Source organism: Tachypleus tridentatus, chromosome 13 (assembly GCF_004210375.1).
Source record: "Tachypleus tridentatus isolate NWPU-2018 chromosome 13, ASM421037v1, whole genome shotgun sequence".
Lineage (NCBI taxonomy): Eukaryota > Metazoa > Arthropoda > Merostomata > Xiphosura > Limulidae > Tachypleus > Tachypleus tridentatus.
The window spans coordinates 240,454,678-240,476,362 of NC_134837.1; the positions used below are offsets into that span (position 1 = coordinate 240,454,678).

Consider the following 21,685-nt stretch of genomic DNA (forward strand, 5'->3'; position numbering starts at 1 on the left):
AGCTTGTGTGTTTATGCTCTTCACCATGCAATCGGATGTAATATTTCATGACTAAGCAATGGTCAAAACTGAAATTATTCCTACTCAAGAAACCGAACTTTTCAGATACCTCGAATAATGTTTCAAATAACTATGGCTTTCACGCTACAAAATAATTCACGTCAAGTAATCTAAGCATTAAACGACACATAAAACTAAAGTATATTTTTATCTTTCAAACAATCGTTGGATGCGTGTATTAATATAAATATAAAATCAGACTAAACTTGTATCTTGTATCTTTGCCCATTATGAAGTGCTTAGAACTGTTATTAAGTTGGCCCACAATGTGCTTATCTAACTGAATTTAATATTATGTTACTATAATTATAAAATGCTACTTAAGATAGAATATAATGAAATAACGCGGTGAAATAGCTAATGTAGCATGTTACAAAACACTTCTTGTACTATATGTAATTAACAAATAATTTGTCTCAAATTCTTACAAATTTCGTGGACAAGATATCAAATATATATTCATATTCTTTTGTAATTTCTCATCTGTTCAGTTATATGTTTAAAATATGTAACCATAATCTTGTTTTTTGTGAAAATAATTTAACTATAGCTGATCATTATGTATGTTATACTTGTAATAGTCACGTCTAATTATAAAATTTGTGTCGTCAGAAGCTGGCGTGAAATTCAATAACTATGTTTAAATATTACCGCTTGTTTCCAAAACAATTATAAAATTCTAGCTATGAAATAAATACTATGATATGGAAATAAAACAAATATATGTTTCACCCTGGAGACAACTCCATTATATTTTACTAAAACAGTCGCTCTTTCAGTTATGGCTTTCATCCACGTAGTGTAATCACACTAGATGCTTCACAAACTTACTTTCGTTGATTGTTCATTTTGTTGTTTTCAGATCCGCCGGGCCAGCCATCGATTCAAAACTTTCAAAACAAGCCAATAAAAGCGGGGGATTTTCAGAGGTTTACCTGTGTTTCCTATGGAGGAAATCCTGTAGCAACTCTTCGATGGTTCAAAGGAGAAGCAGAGGTAGGATAGTGTGGTCAGCAGTTTTTTTCAAAACTAGCTGTTTATCATGAGTTTATTTTGTAACAGTCCAAACTTTTTCTTCCAAAGAATAGAATATAAATTTTCCTTTAGTTAGAACTAAGGTATTCTGTTTTATTTTAGTTACTTTTTTTTTTTACGTAACAAATGCAAATTTTATATCATATATAAATATATATATATATATAATAACCATAACATTTTCAAGCCATAAACAAAACATATTAACATGAAATAAAATACGCTGCATATTTTTAAAAAAAGGATAGTAGGGAACAAGCTACAACGTAGGATTATACACTGCTGGCCAAATTTTTAAGGCCAATGAACATAAAGAAAAAATATGCCTTTTGCGTTGATAGACTCAACCACTTATTTGAGTGGAACTTCGAAAGATGAAATTAAGAAGAGGAAAACTAAAAATAAAAAACTACTTTAGCATTTAATAGGGAAAATGTGAACACTATGAAATTAGCCTAAATACTAGCTGGTCAAAAATTTAAGACCATACTGAAACGAAGTCCTAAACAGGGTAGGAAATGAATAACAAGAGGTCTCAGTAGGGAGTTGCACGGCCGTCACTGTGAATAACTTCAAATATTCGATTTGGCATGGTCGATATAAGCGTTTGAAGGAAGCTGGCTGGAATTTTATTCCGAGTGGTGAAGATGGCTTCACAAAGATCATGCACTGTTTGAAATTGACGTCCATTTCTATAGACTTCCCTTGCCATCTACCCTCAAATATTTCAATGGGTTTCAGTTCGGGCAAACATGCTGAATGGTCTAAAAAATTCATGTTATTCGCCATGAAAAAGTCCTTTGTCCTGCGGGCATTGTGGATTGCAGCTTTGTCCTGCTAAAAGATCCAGTAACTTCCACACAAACAAGGGCTTTTAGTCAATAAGGATGCTCTTTCCAATACGCCAATGTAGCCAGCTGCTGTTTGACGCCCCTGTATAACCTGAAGCTACATTGTTCCATGAAAGGAGAAAGCACCACAGATCATGATGGAACCTCCTCCACTGTGTCGTATAGAAAATGTCTTCAGTGGGATATTCTTATCGTTCCAGTAACGTTGGAAGCTATTTGGACCATCCAGGTAAATTTTTTTTTTCATCAGAGAACAAAACCTTCGTCCACTTTTCTACGTTCCGTGTTTGGTGCTTCTCAGCAAAGTTTAACCGAGCTGTTTCGTGGTGTGAAGGAGGCGAGGCCTTTGAAGACGTTTACGGTTTTTAAAGCCTTTCTCTCGTAAATACCGTCTTATTGTTCTTGAGCTTCATTCTGCGTCCGTGAGAGCCTTTATCTGGTTCGACGATCGGCTGGTGTCTTGCTGGACAACCCATCGAATCCTCCTGCTCAACGCCGGCGAAATTTTCTTAGGGCAACCACTTGGAATTCTCGTTCCGTATTTCTCAGGGTCTTTTAAGAAACTTGCAACAGCAGTTTTACTACGCCCAATCTCACCAACGATGGAACGTTTGCCATATTTTGGTCCAATGTAACAGAGGAGATGTCAGTGGGAGATGATGATAATGCTAATGCTTGAACACAAGTAAGTCAATTTTGTTACGTGTTTACCAATTAACGCTTTGTTTCAATATGGTCTTAAACTTTTGACCAGCCAGTATTTAGGCTAATTTCATAGTGTTCATATTTTACCTATTAAATGCTGAAAAAGGTTTTTTATTTTTATTTTACCTTTTCTTATTTTCATCTTTCGAAGCTCTACTCAAATAAGTGGTTGAGTTTAACAACGCAAAATGCATATTTTTTTCTTTATGTTCATTAGCCTTAAGATTTTAGCTAGCAGTGTATTATAACCATAACTTTTCAAGCCATAAACAAAACACATTAACATGAAATAAAATATGCATCGTATTTTATTTTCGTGTTAATGTGTTTTGCTTATGGCTTGAAAATTTATGGTTATAATATAATTAATCAGAAAATGGGATTTGGTGTTTGAACGTAGTCCTTCCTCGTGATTCTGCTTATTCATTTAGCTTCATTTGAATGTAATTATTCAATTTCACTAATATATACATATGCATTCAACTTGTTATAAAATCTTACACATCTCGATGTTATGATCTAAACAAAGAAAAAAGTTTTATATACATGCCACTTTAAGAAACAACTTCATAATGACTACAGTTACAAACATTTTGGTACCCTTTCGCAATAGCGAGTGCTTTGGGTTGTATCATCTTTACTGAATTTTTCAAAAATGTAATAACATTTCTGTTGATGAAGAGCAAAAGGGGTAGTTTATCTAAAGTGTAGTTTTTATTACATCAAAGTGATGAAAATACAACATAATGAGCTGTTGATAAATATTTTAAGAGAAGACTGACAACTTAAGAGTAAGTTTTGTGTGAATGTAATGTTTATATGTATATAAATAACAAACTAATATATATATATATATAGAAATGTAGATTTTAAGTACAATACTACACAACTGGTCATCGGTGTATGGAAACCCGCTTCTTAGAACTATAAACCGTCAATGACACTTACCACAGATCCACCGTAAGGCTAATTAAAAAAAAAAAAAACGAAAAGGAAAATGACGTGGGTTACTATCACAAACTTTTCTGCAAAATCATTTACATGTTCAACTTCATGATTATTGCTACATATCTGGATGATCAGCTATTTTCTCTTGACACACTTCACACGTTAAAAAGTGACAGGTTGTGATTAAGTACTTGAAATGGAGGGAAAAAAATCATTTTTTGAAGAGTTATATGCTACTTTTAATATGCAAGTCTTTTATTCGTGTATCTGTTTGCGTGCCTGATTATGAATTGCTAAGAATAATGTCGTTCTGATTAGATGTTTTCCTCAGATTCTAAGTAAATTAACCGGAAAAAGTTTATGATTCATAACTCGACAGATTAACGTCATACCAAGAGATTTTAGAGGAAATATCTCGTTTTCATTTTTACCTTTCTGAAAAGGTTAGAAGCAGCAAGTTCATTTTTGTAATTTTTTTGCTGTACATTAGTCGAAACTGTTTAAAAGGGCCAATATATCCATTTTTTAGTTTGATTTAATGCTCTATCTTTCACAGAACGAAAAAGATCATTAGCCAAATCTCTCTTAACTTACACATGAAATAAACGCTATTTGTGGTTTAGTTATAATTTCTACAATTCAGTTTTTCACATTCTTTGTTAAACAGGTTAGTGGTACCGCTCAAGGTATACCAAAAGGGATTTCTAATATTTTGGATATCCGTGCTGGCCCGAGCGATAATGGTGCAGTTTACAGGTGTGAGGCTTCAAACCCAGCAACACTGCGCCCTCTTGCGGCGTATGTGACTCCAACAGTTTTTTGTAAGATATTTTTGTGTCTATCACTCTGTATATTTGTCAGGTGTGTGTAAAAATGGTATAATAAAACAATATGTGTTATAACCTAAGCCAGTTTAGTGTGAAGTTGTTTTTAAGCATAAATAAGCGACAGTTGCAAAATGTCATACGTGTTAATCATGAGTAGTGGGATTTCCATGTTACTAACCTTGTTTATCATCTGGAAAGGACATTTCTTTTCGAATATGAAAATTAAGTATGTTTGCATTATATGTAAATATCGATCGTAGCAATAGAAGTAAAAGAAAAGTATTATTCTGTTGAAATCAACCTTTCGTGTCAATTGAAGAAGCCTTTGTTTCGTAAAAACATGTGTATTGTGTCACATACCTGAAGAAAAATTGTAACTTTCAAACTAAACTATTAAATATAAATAAAACATTATATTCTTTACAATTTTTGTATAAAACTCATAATCGTGTTTGGAACTATATTCTATTACATCGATAATGGTTTATGGATATAATACTTTTCAATACTGATAAGCATTAAGAAACTATGATTTTGTGAATAAGCTTTATCCTATTAAATATGAAACAAAAATATTTTAATATTTCTACCTTTGTCTACCAATAGTTAAACTGAATTTCGAAAAATACTTTCGATCCTCTTTTGTAATTTATATTTTCAAATAATTATGTTTATATATGTTTTGTTTGGTCGTTTATTAACAGTTGCGCCCTCTTCTGTTAAAATTGAAGTGCAACCAAAATACATAAAAGCTGGGCAAACGGTGAGTTTTGTTTGTTATTCTTTTTTTTACAGTTGAAAGTGCATGATAAACAAAATATCATGTCACGCAAAATATATTTAAAACATCTTCTTAATAAATGTAATAATTATATACTTTATTTCAGTTATAAAGAAATAGTTGTTGTTTCTAAACAACAATGCTGCAATTATCGACAAAGCACGTGAAAAAATAACAATAAGGTGTAATTATCAGCCTGTAATATATTTCATTTAAATGGTTATAAATCTATTCCTTATTGATATAGTTAGTTCATTTTACTCTAATACTAAATATATTTAAACTGTTTCAAGTCAAATTTACTATTATGTTAGACAAGAGTTGCGAAAGAGTTGACGGTAGGTGGTGTGAATTAACTTTCTTTTCTCTGATCGATCAGTTTTAAATCATGAACTGTTACAGACAAGTAACCATTGAGTTGTTTTGCAAAAATTATAAAAAAACAAATTAAAATCAACAGTAAATTGAAGCCAGTTTTTTCTTACAAATAAATAAGAGAAATAGTGTAAAATTTATATTCTGTTTGGAGTTAAGCACAAAAACTTTACAATGGGCCATCTGTGCTTTTCCCATCACTAATTTCGAATATCTAGTTCTACCGTTGAAAGTCCGTAGACACACTACTATGCCACTGGAATTATTTCTATCTTAAAAACACCAACAACTGAATATTCTTCCGCAGTGAAAAAAAACATTATTTTGTTCATTGTTTTCATAGGCAACTATTTAATGTTACGCCTTAATTTCAGAAATTTGTTTAATAATATGGAAATTTAGTGTGTTTATTTTCTTTGTAATTAGGTGGTCTTGACCTGTGAATCCACAAGCAGCAATCCTGAAGCCAGTGTAAAATGGTGGAAAAATGGCAACCCAATCACGGGTAGTTATGATGGAGTCATTGATGGCCAGTATGGAGGAAAAATTACGAGGAGTCGATTAAGATTTAATGTTAGCTCATCTGAGGACAAAGCGAAATTCAAGTGTCAGGCTATTAACTTAGACCTTCAACTAAGTGTTCATGATACGTTTACATTACAAGTGCTTTGTAAGTATACACACTGTGTAGCAGCATTATAAATAATTCCAAGTAGATACACTAAAGGATTTTAGATAGGAAAATTAATAGTTTTTTTTACATTATGGTAGAGTCGTCATCTAGGTACGAAAAGCATGTTTGATTGTTTGTTTTACAAGAAAGCCACTTTGGGCTATCTGTTGTATTCACTGTGTGGAAACGAACCCTGGATTTTAGTGTTACAATTCCTTGGACTTACTGCTGTCAAACCGGAGAATATAAAAACGATGCAATAAATTATAGTTTTATGGTGATATGTTAGCAATAAAAGTTCTCACTAAATGCTGTTCAAATATGAACATTGATTCTGAATTGAGACTATATACGACAAACTTTGTTGGTAACGTGAATCAAAAACTTATCTAAGATAATCCCATATAAAACATCATATCTCTCCTAAAGCTCAATTGTAAACAATTGGAAACCACATAAGAAAAACCAATTGGTAATATGAACCGTGACGAAACTGTTTTTCCTACTTTTAAAATCGACAGTTATAAAATTTTTAAAGCTCTGAACTACATAATAAGAAAATAGTAGAATGCATTAATACACTAAGTTCGTAACCTCTCAGCTATTGGAACATGATGTTGCTGGGAAATTTAGCTGAGCCACTTAAAGAAGGATTGATCGATGTAACTGGCAAGAGTTGATTCGATAACAACATGTCTCTAAACCATAGGGTGGTAATATCTATGTAATTTATCTTAGAATGATGCAGTTACTTTTATAGAATTGCATCTTACGCCAAGGAAGTGTATGCATGTCTAAGGGAGTAATCTAAAGTAATCCAAAGTGTTATGTAAAACAAACAGCTCATTTAAGTTTGTTTCAGACACCTCATTATTTAATTAATAATATTTCATCAAAATGTATTATTGTATATTTTTCATGGTGCAATGTTAGGAGTTTAATTTTGATCAGAATAAATACAGGATCCGTTTTATTTTAATATGGACTAAAATGTAATTCTTGTACAGAAACATATGTTTTAAGCATATATTTATTTTCATTTCACAAACATTTTGTACATTTTATTTTCACTAGAAAGCGTATTGTACATGTTTGTAGAAATTTTTCGGGGTGTCGTGAACTCATGATGAAAACATACCATCTACAATTTATATGTTCGATCATTTCAGGTGACTTTACTCTGTTCTCTTTATAGTAATTTCATTTACGCAAAGTTAATATACTTTTTCATGCTCAATAAAACAATGCTTTTGTCATATTTCGTTTGTTGACGTAATTTGAAGACGTTGAAGCGTGTTGAAAATATATGTCAAAAAAAGATGTGGTTTTAGCTACACAAATACGTTTTTTCGCGCTTAATTAAAGTATAGAAGTTCATATAAGGTTAGTAAAATTTCACCCATCTTAGTTCAAAAGCTTTCTACATTCATTACGGTCTAAATGTTTATACGCTGTTTTTGCTTTATTTGAACATCAAAATTGTTCATCTCTGAATCTATAGAAATATATATTCAGTTGTTGTATGCCATGATAACTATATATAAATAGGGGAAGAGGAAAATGGTTAAATTTATAAAAAGGTTTTAATATCTCAACTCTTTTAAAATAGTTTCTTATTACACAGTTTGTTTTTTATTTGAGAAGAAAATCATTCCTTTATTTTCCTTCTGGTGTTGATCTATCGCTAAGTGAAATATTCAGTATGGCGTGTGTGGTTTATAGATTTTAGATATCTAAATGAATAGTAAATTAATTAGATGTAAGCATCATATAAAACGCTATTGTTCAGTAAGATTATTTTTATACTTTTTTCTATTAAAAGTTTTAACAAGTAATGCAATTATCAACAGTTTCTTTAAACTTTTAGCAGAACGCAAAAGAAATCGCACACTTCACTCAAGTCAACTCAAAGTCTAATTATATGATCTGTTTCCAACCTAATTATGGAACTGAAATTCTGTTTCCTTTGTTAGTTGGTGTCTCAAAACATAATAAAGCAGACACACACACACACACACACACACACACACACACATATATATATATATTTATAAATTGACAGAAGCTAGCTGTGGTAAACTATTATTAGTTCCTTTCATGATTTCTTTTTGTGTTGTGACTGTTCTGTAATCAACCATTATTATCTTTTAACATGCTTAATAACTTTTCTAATTGATAGTTGGTTTGGCTTTAAGGCCTTTTACTAAGATATATAAAATAAATACACAAAAATTAAATGTATAGCTATCTCTTTGTCGGTCCACCAATCCATTTTTCCAGCCATGTGAAGTTCAACATCAAAATTCATTTGCAGTACTATTAAGACCAAGGTATTAATATGTTAAGTCAATATATTTTTAAAGCGTAAGGCCCCGGTATGGCCAAGTGATTAAGGCACTCGAGTCGTAATCGGAGGGTGGCGGGTTCGAATCCCGTCAACCAAACATGCTCGCCCTTTTAGCCTTGGGGACGTTATAATGTGATGGTCAATCCCACTATTCGTTGGTAAAATAGTAGCCCAAGAGTTGGCGGTGAGTGGTGATGACTACTTGCCTTACCTCTAGTCTTACACTGCTAAATTAGGGACGGCTAGCACTGATATCCCTCGAGTAGCTTTGCGCGAAAATTCAAAACAAGCAATAGACACTAATGTTCTTCCTAGACAACAAAATTAGAACTTTATATAGGAACAGAAAAACATTGTCAAAGTATGACTGGTTTATTGACGTGTTTAAAAGTTATTCTTAAATTATAAGCAAAATTAATCAACGAGCAGTCAATTCCCTGTTTTTAACTGCAAATCACAGCGACGACTTTTTAAAATATAATATCATTTTCATCAGATGTATTAAAGACAGATAGGAAAGGAAAACTGAACTATGATATAAACTACAACTTATGAAAGAAAATCGTATCTGTAATAAGAAAGATACCTGCATTGAAAAGGGCTCCTATAGCGAGAGATATGAGCCTTCTATTCAAATCTATTGGCAGACCTCACATGTGAAGTTAGCCCAGTAAATAATGTAGCTAAGTTATTTTACCAGTTTAATGAGGGGAAACTCGCAGTGTGTTAATGGTAAAATCGCACGGTTGCAACACTAAAATCACAGGCTCAAATCCCTCCAGCAAACAGGTTCGCTATTTGAAATTGTTTGTTTGTTTTTTGTTTATAATTTTAGCGAAAAGCAACACAAAGGCTATCTGCGCTATCAATCCCTAATTTAGTAGTGTAAGACTAGAGGTAAGGCAACTAGTCGTCACTACTCACCGCCGACTTTAGGCTACTCTTTTATCAACAAATAGTGGGATTGGCCGTCACATTATAACGCTCCCTGGTTGTAAAGGCAAGCATGTTTGGTATGACAAAGATTCGATATTGCGATCCTCAGATTGCCAAGCGAGTGCTCTAACTCTTGGCCATGTGAGGTCATAAAACGAAGAGAAGAATAATTAACTAGAATAAGTAATAATCAGACACTTGAGTGAAAAGCACAGTGAGACATAAGATGTCTACATTAATAAATACTACTATAAAAATATTGAAAAATGGAATTTACCTTTCTAAATTGCTCATCCCATTATTTGATAAGTACTCTACTGAATTAAAAAAAAAACACTCATCTGCACTGGGGACTTTACGTAAACACTCTTTTCATATCACGAAAGCAAACATGTATGATGCAAACAATGTAATCGATAATAAGAAAATGTAATTATTGCAACATATTTTTGCTATTTTTATTCAGCTTACGTATATTATTTGTTTTTGAAATAATATTACCATTATGTAAAGAAAGTCTATGGTTTCAATATCGTGTTGATATCCGGTCCGAACTGTTGTTTGTGTTTCTAAAAATCTCAATATACCTACTTGAGAATGAGAATTTTAAATTTCCAATCTCTAATTAAGAAGGCTATATATAATTCTTATGTAATTTGAAACATTTCCTTAACAACATACACACATATCTTAAAGTATAAAAAGTCTATGTGAAGGATGTTCCCTTCACTATTTCATTCGCAAAGTTTCTTATTATCTTCTATAGAATGGAAAAAATGTTTTAAATGGCTGCAACTTGCTTTAAAAAAAACAACGTTTGGACTGTTTTTAATGCATAGAACTTACATTTTAGATAAACCAGAATTTTTGGTTCCGGAAATGGAAAGGTTTGACGCTGTAGAAGGAGAGTCAGAAGCGTTTAATGTCACTGCAAAGGGAAATCCACCAGTAACTGACTACACTTGGATTAGGGATGGCGAACCTGTTCTAGATGTTTCTGACAGTTACGTCTGGAAAACAAAGGACATTATTAGACACAGAATAGTTTCTAGAGGGCCCGTCTTAGAAATTGCTAAGATGTCAAGAAATTTTGGTGGTCAGTATGTCTGTGAAGCCTCCAATTCTCAAGGTACCACCAGGAAGGTGATTCTTATCAATGTGTTATGTAAGTCCCTTCAAGTGCTTAGAACAATACTTGTTCATAACTCAATAACTTGAAACAATTAGCTGATAATAAGATGATTACACTTTTAACAATTTTTTTAATTTTTTCTTGTTCCTGGGCAGAAAGTGTTATTTCCCAATTGCTTATGTCTAAACTAAAAGAAACAGACCTATTTCTCTTTTCAAACTTTGCTTTGTGATCTGGGTAATGAAATTTTCAAACTTACCTGTTTTCCAGAACATTCCAGGTAGATTCAGTGCTGAGTAGCTGATAGAGAATTTTCTCGAACTTACAAGAATTTTCAAGAACTTTCTAGAATGTTGTAGAACTTTCCAGAATTTTCTAGAATGTTGTAGAACTTATGAGAATTTTCAAAAACTTTTTAGAATTTTCTGAATCTTTCCATAGTAATATATATATAAGGGCTCACTACTCATCACTTCAATTTAGTTCTAACTGCCTAATTGAACACTTAGAGCTATCTGATTTTATCAGAGATGGCATCAAGAAGCTGCAAGCATTCTTCAGACGCATTCTGCTATGTGTGTGACCAATTTATCAAGACAAGAGCGAAGAAGTATCTGTGACAACATTTGCTAAAATGTGTGAAGCCTATGAGGCATATTTTGGCATGCCTGGCGGGGATAAAGACAAACCCTGGGCACCTCATTTTACCTGCGAGCACTGCAAACAAACTATAGAAGGTAAGACGCACAATTTTTGCTTGCTTGAATAGTAAGATTTTATATTATACAAATTTTAGACCTTTTAAAATTTAAATATATTTTAATTTACTTTCTTACGTTCCAATAGTATAAAAAAAATCTCACGTATAAAATATTTTGCATGAATCTCTTACACATTAGTTGTGGATGAGATAAATGTATTCTTCATAATAACAATTTTATTTTGTTCTTTTGCAGAATGGTACAGGAAGAAAAGTGAGCCATGAAGTTCGCTATTTTAAGAAGTTGGTGTGATCCCACTTACCACTCAAGCAATTGCTACTTCTGCATGGTGGACCCTCCCAAACGTCGGGCTGGCAAGAATGCATTTGCTATCACGTATCCGGACCTTCCATCATCCATTGCCCCAGTGCCACACTGCCCTGAACCCCCTGTACCCACTCTGCCAGAGAGAAAGCAGCCATCCTCAGAAGAGAAGGTAGACGTTGAAGATCCAGATTACAATTTCAGAGGTGCAGCTGGTGAGAGAAACCCATAGTATCCCACCCAAAGAGGCCTCAATGACTTGATCAGAGATCTTGGTCTAACAAAGTCAAATGCCGAGCTTTTGACATCTATGCTCAAGGAATGGGATTTGTTAGATGAAAGTGTGCAAGTCAGAGGAAGCGTCACCGACATTGTTCAAGCTGCTTCACTCGTCAAGATGGGCTCTGCTTCTCCCACAATGTATCCGGTCTGTGCAAAGCAATTGGAATTGCCTGTAACCCGAACGAGTGGCGCCTCTTCATAAATAGCTCATCTAAAAGCCTCAAAGTTGTGCTGCTCCATAATGGGAGTAAGTATCCGTCTCTTTCTCTGACTCATTCATTGCACCTCAAAGAGAAATACAACAGCGTCAAGACCTTGCTAGAAACCTTGGAGTATAATGAGTACGGCTGGGAGGTTATCGGAGACTTCAAAATGGTGGCATTCCTGATGGGTCTCCAAGGAGGCTTTACCAATTTTCCCTATTATCTTTGCCTTTGGGACAGCAGGGACATCGCAGCGCACTACAACAGGAAGCACTGGCCACAACGGACCGAATTCTCTGTGGAGTTGCACAATGTCAAAAGGACCTCCAAAAGGTGTTGTTTCCACAATTGCACATAAAATTGGGTCTTATGAAACAGTTTGTCACAGCTCTTGATAAGGAGTCTGCAGCCTTCAAGTACCTTCGAGACTTCTTCCCTAAGCTGTCTGAGGCAAACGTCAAAGCTGGTATTTTTGTTGGACCACAAATAAAAAAGACCCTGGAGTGCACAGAATTCCCCAAGAAGCTCAGTAGAAAGGGAGAAAAAGCTTGGAGCAGCTTTGCTGCAGTGGGTCGGGGCTTCTTGGGTAATCACAAGGCCGAAAATTATGTGGAACTGGTTGAGGATCTGGTGAAGAACTACGGCAAAATGGGATACAGGATGTCCCTGAAAGTCCATATCCTTGACGCTCATCTTGATAAATTCAAGAAGAACATGGGAGAATACTCAGAGAAATAAGGCGAGCTCTTCCACCAATATATACTGGACTTTGAACGCCGCTACCAAAGAGCGTATAACGAAAACATGATGAAAGACTACATTTGGGGGCTGATACGTGAAAATGATTTACATTACAGTCGCAAATCTCGAAAAACTACTCACTTCAATATTTTTTTTCATTGTTGTATAACTTTAATATAAATGCATGTAAAACTTGATTCGTATGTTGTTTTATTCAGACCTTATGTAAATGAAAATGTGCAAATTTGCCCATTTTTACGTAGAAAGTAGGTTAGTTTATTTCATTATCCAAGTCCGAAAAGCAAAGTTTGAAAAGAATAATGGCTATTTTATGTACTTTTACAGCATAATCAATTAAGAAATAACACATACTATCCAGGAACACAATATGTGTTACATAGTGTTATCTCGCTGGATTGAAAAGTAACGTATTAAACATGAAGTGTACAATGTTTATACAAAAGCCAAATGATTGGTTTAAATGATGATTCAATTGATTTTCTTCTTCAAAGTAAATAACCTTATTACAGTATCCTAGGCAATGTACATCATTATACACTTATAATTGCACTTTTAATCTAGTCACAAGACTTATTTCATACGGTGCATTCACATAGATGTAAATAACTAATTGTGATTGTATAAGCAACTTGATCACGTATTATTGCTCTCAGTATTTTATTTTTGATCCAGTTTTAAACACGAGCCATAGAACATGTTCACGCACCATATAAATAGAATTATTGTTTTATTGTATTTAGATGAAAGGAATTAAGATGTATTGTATTTCTGTATCAAATTCATACGCGACCATTTTGATTTAAATATCATTACATAATAATGTGACAATAAATATCTAATTACATGTATTCAAGCAATTATATGTAAAAGGGTTGTGTATGTACTTGCTTACATGTGAAACAACTACCTCGTTCATGGTCTTTTTCTGAATAATGGGCTGGCACTTTTTTATTTTAATATTCTTTGTTTAGAAGTGAGTATAAAGCTACACAATGAACTATCTGTGCTCTGCCCACCACGAGTATCAAAACTCTGTTTCTAGCGTTGTAACTCCGCAGACATAACGCTGTACCACCGAAGATGTTTATTTCAATAAAAATTAATTCCTTGGGTGTGTTTTCTTATAACAAAGCCACATTGGGCTATCTGCTGAGTCCACAAAGGTGAATCGAACTCCTGATTTTAGTGTTGTAAATCCGTAGACTTACCACTATACTAGCAGGGGACACTTCCTTGGGAATGTCGTTTATTAAACTACATGTGACAAAAGAGCTCACGTTGTTTTGCCAGTGTGTGCAGCAAATCACAGTACACTAGATATTATTAAGTTTACATTTAAAAAAAATTAATGTTGTGTAAATGTTTAACGTAATTACCGCAATCGTTATGATAATGAAAGGTTGGAAAAATATATGCTAATAATTGAAAATTGCGAGACATCGTGAATAAAACAAAAGTGAGAATAATATTTTCTATATAGTATTTACATTTTTATTCAAATTTTTATATAGATTTTAGGAATATCTCATGTTTTTAATAATTAAAAATACGTTATTATAAACTCAAGCTCCACACAAATTCATTAATTATTTCTTTAAATAAACAGCACATTTGTTTTTCACCAGATCAAGCGTCTATCACGAAAATAAGTCAATCAACATACGCAAAAGAAGGAGATGATGCCCAGTTTCTGTGTGAAGTAACAGGGAATCCGTTGACGCAAGATATCATTCGTTGGAATCGACCAGGATCTAAAATGAGAAATACGCAAATCATATCCGAGAGGGGCCGCTCCTTTCTTACAGTATTGAATGTGTCTAAAGAAGACGCTGGTAATTTCGAATGTGTGGCTTACAATGGAATTGGAGAAGAATCAATAGCACAAGTTCAGCTTGTTGTCAAGTGTGAGTCGTGAGTGCATTTAGGACCGTTGGAATATAAGTCTGGCAAATTAATAATGTAATACCCATCCATTGGCCTTTTATTATGTACACTTTCTAACAAAAAACAAATACTTATTACCACATTTTAAGTGTTCTAGTTTAAAATACTATCATTTGAGGTAAAAAAAATCTATACACAAAGTTTCCATTTTTTTTTCAAATAATTCATTTTACCGCTGTTAAAATATATATGTTTTTAGTAATCCTAAACTGCATCAGTTGAAACTCTGACGCATTACAGGTGACATTATTATTGTGCAATGTAAATACAAATTTGATATGAAAGGTTAGTAATATCAAATGCATTGTCTGGCATAGGCTTTTCTGCGGCCCGGCATGGCCAAGCGAGTTAAGGCGTGCGACTCGTAATCTGAGGGTTGCGGGTTCGCATCCCCGTTGCGCCAAACATGCTCGCCCTTTTAGCCATCTGGGTGTTATAATGTGACGGTCAATCCCACTATTCGTTGGTAAAAGAGTAGCCCAAGAGTTGGCGGTGGGTGGTGATGACTAGCTGCCTTCCCTCTAGTCTTACACTGCTAAATTAGGGACGGCTAGCACAGATAGCCCTCGAGTAGCTTTGTGCGAAATTCAAAAACAAACAAACAAGCAGGCTTTTCTGATAGATAGCTAAACAAGTGTTCTTATAATATAGTTGTTCCTGGCCAAGCAGCGAAAATAAATTTCAAATTACAAAAGTTATGACTTTATAAGCTCTGAATGTTTCATTCTTTCAGGTATTATGTTATATTAATAGCGTAGAAAAACTAACTACATTTTGCTTTGGCACATTGACAAGATAATTAGATAATATACGAATAATCCTTAGTGTAATTTATTGTGAAAATCACAATATCACGTCATTTGCATTATCGCATAAAAGATGAGAATGGTTTGTTTTTGTAAAACAAAGAATTTCACTATCATATAACAAAAAAAATCTTTAATATAACTATTTTGTTATTCGTTGACTTATTTCAGTTCCACCAGTTATCCAAAAGTCACAGCACAACTTGAATATAGCTGGAGAAGAGGGTAGTACGGTACGTTTAAAATGCAGAGCTGAAGCCGCACCGAACGTAAGTTTCACTTGGTCGAAAGACGGCGACTCCTTGTCAAGAGAAGAATTCGTCAAAATGAGATTATCCCAGCAAGACTTGAGCCTGGGAGAGACGTCATGGGAGAGTACCTTGTTTGTGAATAACTTGAGTGTAAAAAACTTTGGAATTTATGAATGTAATGCAGAAAATGAAATGGGGAGGAATAGGATAAAGATGAATTTAAGGAAAAGAGGTTAGTAAAATGTATTAACAAAACACGCTGAGGTTAGTAATATGTATTAACAAAACACACTATAATATGAATAGATTATTGTAAGTACATGTATTGTGAGGTCATTGTGAGATGTGTTTTTTTTATCAAAATGTATTCAACCTGTTGTTAAATTTGCTATTGACAGATATCAAGGATATTCGAACGGTTATGAAAATGGTACTGTAAACGTATATATAAATCTTATTGGGCCGGAATAGCTTAATAAATGGTATTAATATTCTTTGTAATCCTATGTCAATTTCTATTTCTTTGTGGTAATATAAAAAGATACGAAGATAAAAGTAAGCAAAAATATTTTGAATTTCATCTAAGTGGTGTCAACGGTTAACAACGCGCGAAAAGGCTTCCTGCACCATACATGGGTTATGATTTACGCACTTTTCAACACTAGAAGATATCAGTTGTTGAACATCTTTAGGTTAAAGAAAAAGAGCGAAATATTTCATCGCAAAATTTCAGACTTAGTATCTTTTATATTGGTATTCGACTTAAATAAGTGAGTGTATCTCGCTGGCTGTGCAATATATCTCAAGGCTTATAATGATAAAAATTGGGTTTCATTACTAGCTGTGAGCAGAACACAAATAGCTTGTTAGTTTGTTTTGAATTTCGCACGAAGCTACTCGAGGGCTATCTGTACTAGCCGTCCCTAATTTAGGAGTGTAAGACTAGAGGGAAGGCAGCTAGTCGTCACCACCCACCGCCAATTCTTGGCCTACTATTTTACCAACAAATAGTGTGATTGACCGTCACATTATAGAGCTCCCATGGCTGAAATGACGAGCATGTTTGGTGCGAGCGGGATTCGAACCCGCTACCCTCGGGTTACGAGTCGAACGCCTTAACACACTTGGCCATGCCGGGCCTAGCTTGTTAGTAGTGTCTTATACTAAAATGTGTGTCATATACTATTCATCATTAGCCTATAGACTTAAGAATTATGACAGAGTGAGTTGTATGATATTTTGTATTTATTTACTTTAACATAAAAGGTGTATATTGCTACTGGTTATAATAAACGGGTATTATTTATATGCATGGTGCAAGTAAATTGTGAATCGTAACTTCAAATTGTACTTAATTTATTTCATAGGGAAACCTGATCCACCGAACGATCTCTCCGTTCAAAATGTCACTTATAACTCAGTGTCACTGTTTTGGGCACCAGGGTTTGATGGTGGTTATCAACAGCAGTTCAGAATACGATTCAGAATAGTGTCGTCTGGTGAATATGAATACACTAGTTATCTACCTGGAAATGCTTCAAAGGCCGTCATCACCGAACTGAATCCTGAAACAGATTACATCTTTGAAATTATGTCTCAAAATATTATAGGAAAAAGTGGCTACGGTGAACAAATAGCACACGCCCGGACATTAGGTAATTATTGTATCATTATTATTAATGAACTGTTGTTTAACAACCTGTATAATTATTAATCATCACCTGTTGTTTAACAACCTGTATAATTATTAATCATCATCTGTTGTTTAACAACCTGTATAATTATTATTCATCACCTGTTGTTTAACAACCTGTATAATTATTAATCATCAATTGCTGTTTATAACCTGTACAATTAGTATTAATCAGCTATTGTTTACCATCCTGTTTTACTATTATAAATCACGTAAAATTACGTGAAGTATAAAACATTATTTTGTTTACTGCATAACGTAACAAATAGCATTGTTTTTATTTGCTTAGAGAAAATGAAAATGAACTGTCTCTTTGAACTGTAATTAACAGAAAATTAAATTATTTTCTTTACTCTTGATACCAATTACTGCAAAGAATCACTTAACGAAAACAACGTGTTTTGTTTATTTTCAAACTCACTCCCATATCGATTTTATGTATATAGATATAGTTAATGTCTAAACCACAAAATGAGAAAGCGATTTATTTTCAGTTTTTGTTCTATACACAGCTTATCATACAAATGTTACGTGCCATTCTTGTATTATAACGTATACATTCTTAATACGATATCGATTTAAAAAAGAACAACACAAAAAAACACGTAACATTCGCTCATTTCTAGGATGTACAACAATTCGTATAAAATCATGTGCGATTAATCGAAAATGTGAAAAGAAAATACGTGATAAGTATACGGATGTTAAATTTGGCCCTTTCGTTACTGTTGAATACAAGACAACAGTGTTTGGACAAGTGTAATTCATTAGATTATTTCTATACATTAAGATGTACAACCCTATTCATTTGAACAGTTCAATTTAATGTGTAACTCACATTTATTACTTAATTGAAACGACTAGAAAATTCAATAACTGTTTCTTTCTATAATTTATCGATAATACAGACTAAATTGTAATTCAATACATATTTTAGTAAACCTACATTTGTTGTACTACGTTTGTCATATTATTTCAACTGGATAGCACTACTGCACCTGAATGAAGTGTCATTTTCAGTCCAGAGGCATGATACATCAACATAAGTTTAATTAATTAACACTCGCTGTTGTGAAGCGACACACAATATTACCAGATCCACAACGCTGTTGACATTGGTACAAGTTCATTTAAATCCACACATCCTGACATACATCATGTTAAGTACAGGCACATTTATACTATTTTACGTATTTTAGTGATTCCACTTACACGTCAGCATTCTAGAACATGGTGTTTTGTCTTCACAGATGGTGCCCTTGTTGATTCCATGGATGCCATTATCGATTCATCACTGGGAAACAAAGGCGAAATACCCAGACTGTTACTGGTTGTCGGCTCCGTTGTCGGCGCTCTTCTCGTATTCATGAATGCGATCCTTGTCATCTGCTTCATCCGTAAGCGGAAACGTAACCAGCAGCAACAGCAAGGTATGTTTCACTTTTAACGATACAATTGTCATCCCATTTCTAGCTCTTGAATTAGTCCTACTTTCGCTCCATGTGGAATATTTATTTCGTTCTGTTTTAGGAATTAAAGATCGAAATAGGCTGTGTGCGAATAAAACACAAGACCTGTTTGAAAGGCAAAGCAGGTTACTCATGAAAACTGACAGTCATCTGGCGTTCAGATGATGTTTCGACCCTCTTCTGGGTAAAACACGAGACGACGAATTGAACCAAAACGTCATCTGATCTCTAGTTTAATCAAACAAGTTCCTCATTTCAACATGACACTTCTACCTTTGCGTGACAATATTTGTTGTCAAAGGATATGACGTAGAATATTTATGTTGCCAATGGTTCAACAGTAAGCTTAGGAGCTTATAGTGAGCTCGATTCCATTGTAAAACTATAAAATTAATAACGAAAACAAATGTAAAACATCTGTACTTTTTAAAGTAGCGAGATATTATTTTCACACAATACTTTTGTCGTCCCCTGTAAAAATCATTCCTCGAATCTTTTATTGCCCGTAAGTTTTGTAAGAGAATAGGTAATAACATTTATATCATTTTAAAATATCTTTGTTTAGTTACTTTAGTACTGTTTGCCCCCAGTGGCTTAGCAGTATGTCTGCAGACTTACAACGCTAAAAACCGGGTTTCGATACCCATGGTGGGCAGAGCACAGATAGCCTATTGTGTAGCTTTGTGCTTAATTCAAAAAAACATAAACATAAAAAATATAGTACAGTTTATTTATTTAAATAGCTTTAATGCATCAATTTCGTTCTGTTAATAATTATGGAATTTAAAAAAAAATTATCATGGTTTAGTGTTAAATTTAAATTTATTATGAGTTTTATAAAAGATTTTGAGTGAATTGAATACTATTAAACATTAATCTTCGTAAATAATAGTTTCGATCTACACAGATATTACGCAAGTTACGGCATCTTCGAATTCACTATAATGGTTTATCAGTTTTTGAATTTTGTGCAAAGCTACATGAGGGCTATCTGCTCCAGCTGTCTTGAATTTAACACTGCCATCTCTTGGACTACTTTTTTATCAATAAATAGTAGGATTAACCATAACATTATAACAACCCCACGATTGAAAGGGCAAATCTGTTTGGTGTGACGGGGGATTCGAACCCGCGATCCTCAAAAATTATGAGCCGAGTGCTTTATCCACCTGAACCTGTCGGGTCTGCGAGTTTTAAAAATGGTTACATTATATTTATTACGAAAGACATTTGAGTCGAAATCAACCTACATAATTAAAATAAATATTTTTTTAACAGTGCTTTGATCTTGTATTTTTTGTATTCAATTGTTTGGAATTTCCATCAGTTTTATGTGACTTATCACTGCTCAGACTAAAACAGAAATTCATTATTTTCAGAAAACTCTATTAAGGAAAGAAGGCCTGAAAGTCCTGATAACAAAATCTACACACCTAGTACATATAAAGACAAAATCAATGGAGAGGTTCTGTGTCATGTTGATGATAAAAGAAAGAGTTGTCACGATATAATGATGAAGGAACTTCAAGGAAGAAAAAAGGTGTTTTCATTATTTCTTATCTCTCTCATATAATTAGATAAAAGTAATAAGACAATTGGGTCTAAAAAGACGAAAAATATGTTTCTGTCATTTTTTCATAATTTTCAAAATTCCCTCTTGCGAATGTTGAAGTTACGTATTGACTGTCAAGCTGTTTAAACATTTGCTATTATATTAAATGTTTATATATTTGCTAAAATCTAAAATCTAATCAATTGACCAAGGCATTTTCTTAAACCATAACATCCTTAATTACAATACTAAACTAGGCTCTAAAATACAAATGTCTACTCTTTCATACCGAGCATTATTTTAATACTTTGCAACACTTAGCATTTTAGCAATCTGAATTTAAAATATACAGATTATAGAGTCTATTATTTGTTTGTAAAGTGAACACGGATTTTATTTCTTGCGAAAAGGAAGTTTAACGGTTATTTTAACGTTATAAACTATTAATACTCTCTATTATTAATAAAATAAAATACATAACCACTAACCTATTGTAAAATAAGCATCTGAGGCAACGAAAGATTATTCATCCACAAGGTGAAAGTCTTTCTATATTAATTTGTAAGAAATTAAATGATGTATAACACAACGGTTTTCACTCTAAACGTCTTTTGTTATGTGTGCTTTGAGATAACATCCTGGTACTTCATTAATGCATAAGAATGTTTGTAATAGCAAAACTTTTGTTTATTCATTCGTTCTTTTTTATATGTGTGACATGAATAAAACACAACTAAAAGAAATACCTTTGATTTTATAGACAAATGACAATGGGGATATGAAACCTCAGCACAAGATGAGGCAACCAGAGTGTCACTTAACACAAGGTCTGTAGTAGAAAATAACCAATGTTGTGAATGTTTATACATTTATCTCGAATTATTATCTACACTATAAAACTATGATTACCTTATAATATCTCCGCTCTTGAGGCTGAAGTGTGGTCAAGGTTAGGATGTGCAAAAACAAACCCATTATTCAATTATTTGCCCACTATTAATCAGTAATCAAGTCAGAAATATGTAAAC

At 33.3% G+C, this 21,685-nt stretch overlaps 1 protein-coding gene across 1 annotated transcript in view; it reads left to right on the forward strand.

Moving 5' to 3' along the window:
• Positions 1-21,685, forward strand: part of LOC143238542 (nephrin-like) — a 129,699-nt gene that overhangs the window by 105,857 nt on the left and 2,157 nt on the right. Inside the window, exons 10-20 of the mRNA XM_076478873.1 lie at positions 923-1,056; positions 4,267-4,420; positions 5,131-5,189; positions 6,009-6,252; positions 10,392-10,703; positions 14,568-14,846; positions 15,864-16,175; positions 17,311-17,598; positions 18,887-19,066; positions 20,485-20,645; positions 21,418-21,484. Coding sequence (XP_076334988.1) covers positions 923-1,056; positions 4,267-4,420; positions 5,131-5,189; positions 6,009-6,252; positions 10,392-10,703; positions 14,568-14,846; positions 15,864-16,175; positions 17,311-17,598; positions 18,887-19,066; positions 20,485-20,645; positions 21,418-21,484 — 2,190 coding nt within the window. The remainder of the gene's footprint in view (positions 1-922; positions 1,057-4,266; positions 4,421-5,130; positions 5,190-6,008; positions 6,253-10,391; positions 10,704-14,567; positions 14,847-15,863; positions 16,176-17,310; positions 17,599-18,886; positions 19,067-20,484; positions 20,646-21,417; positions 21,485-21,685) is intronic.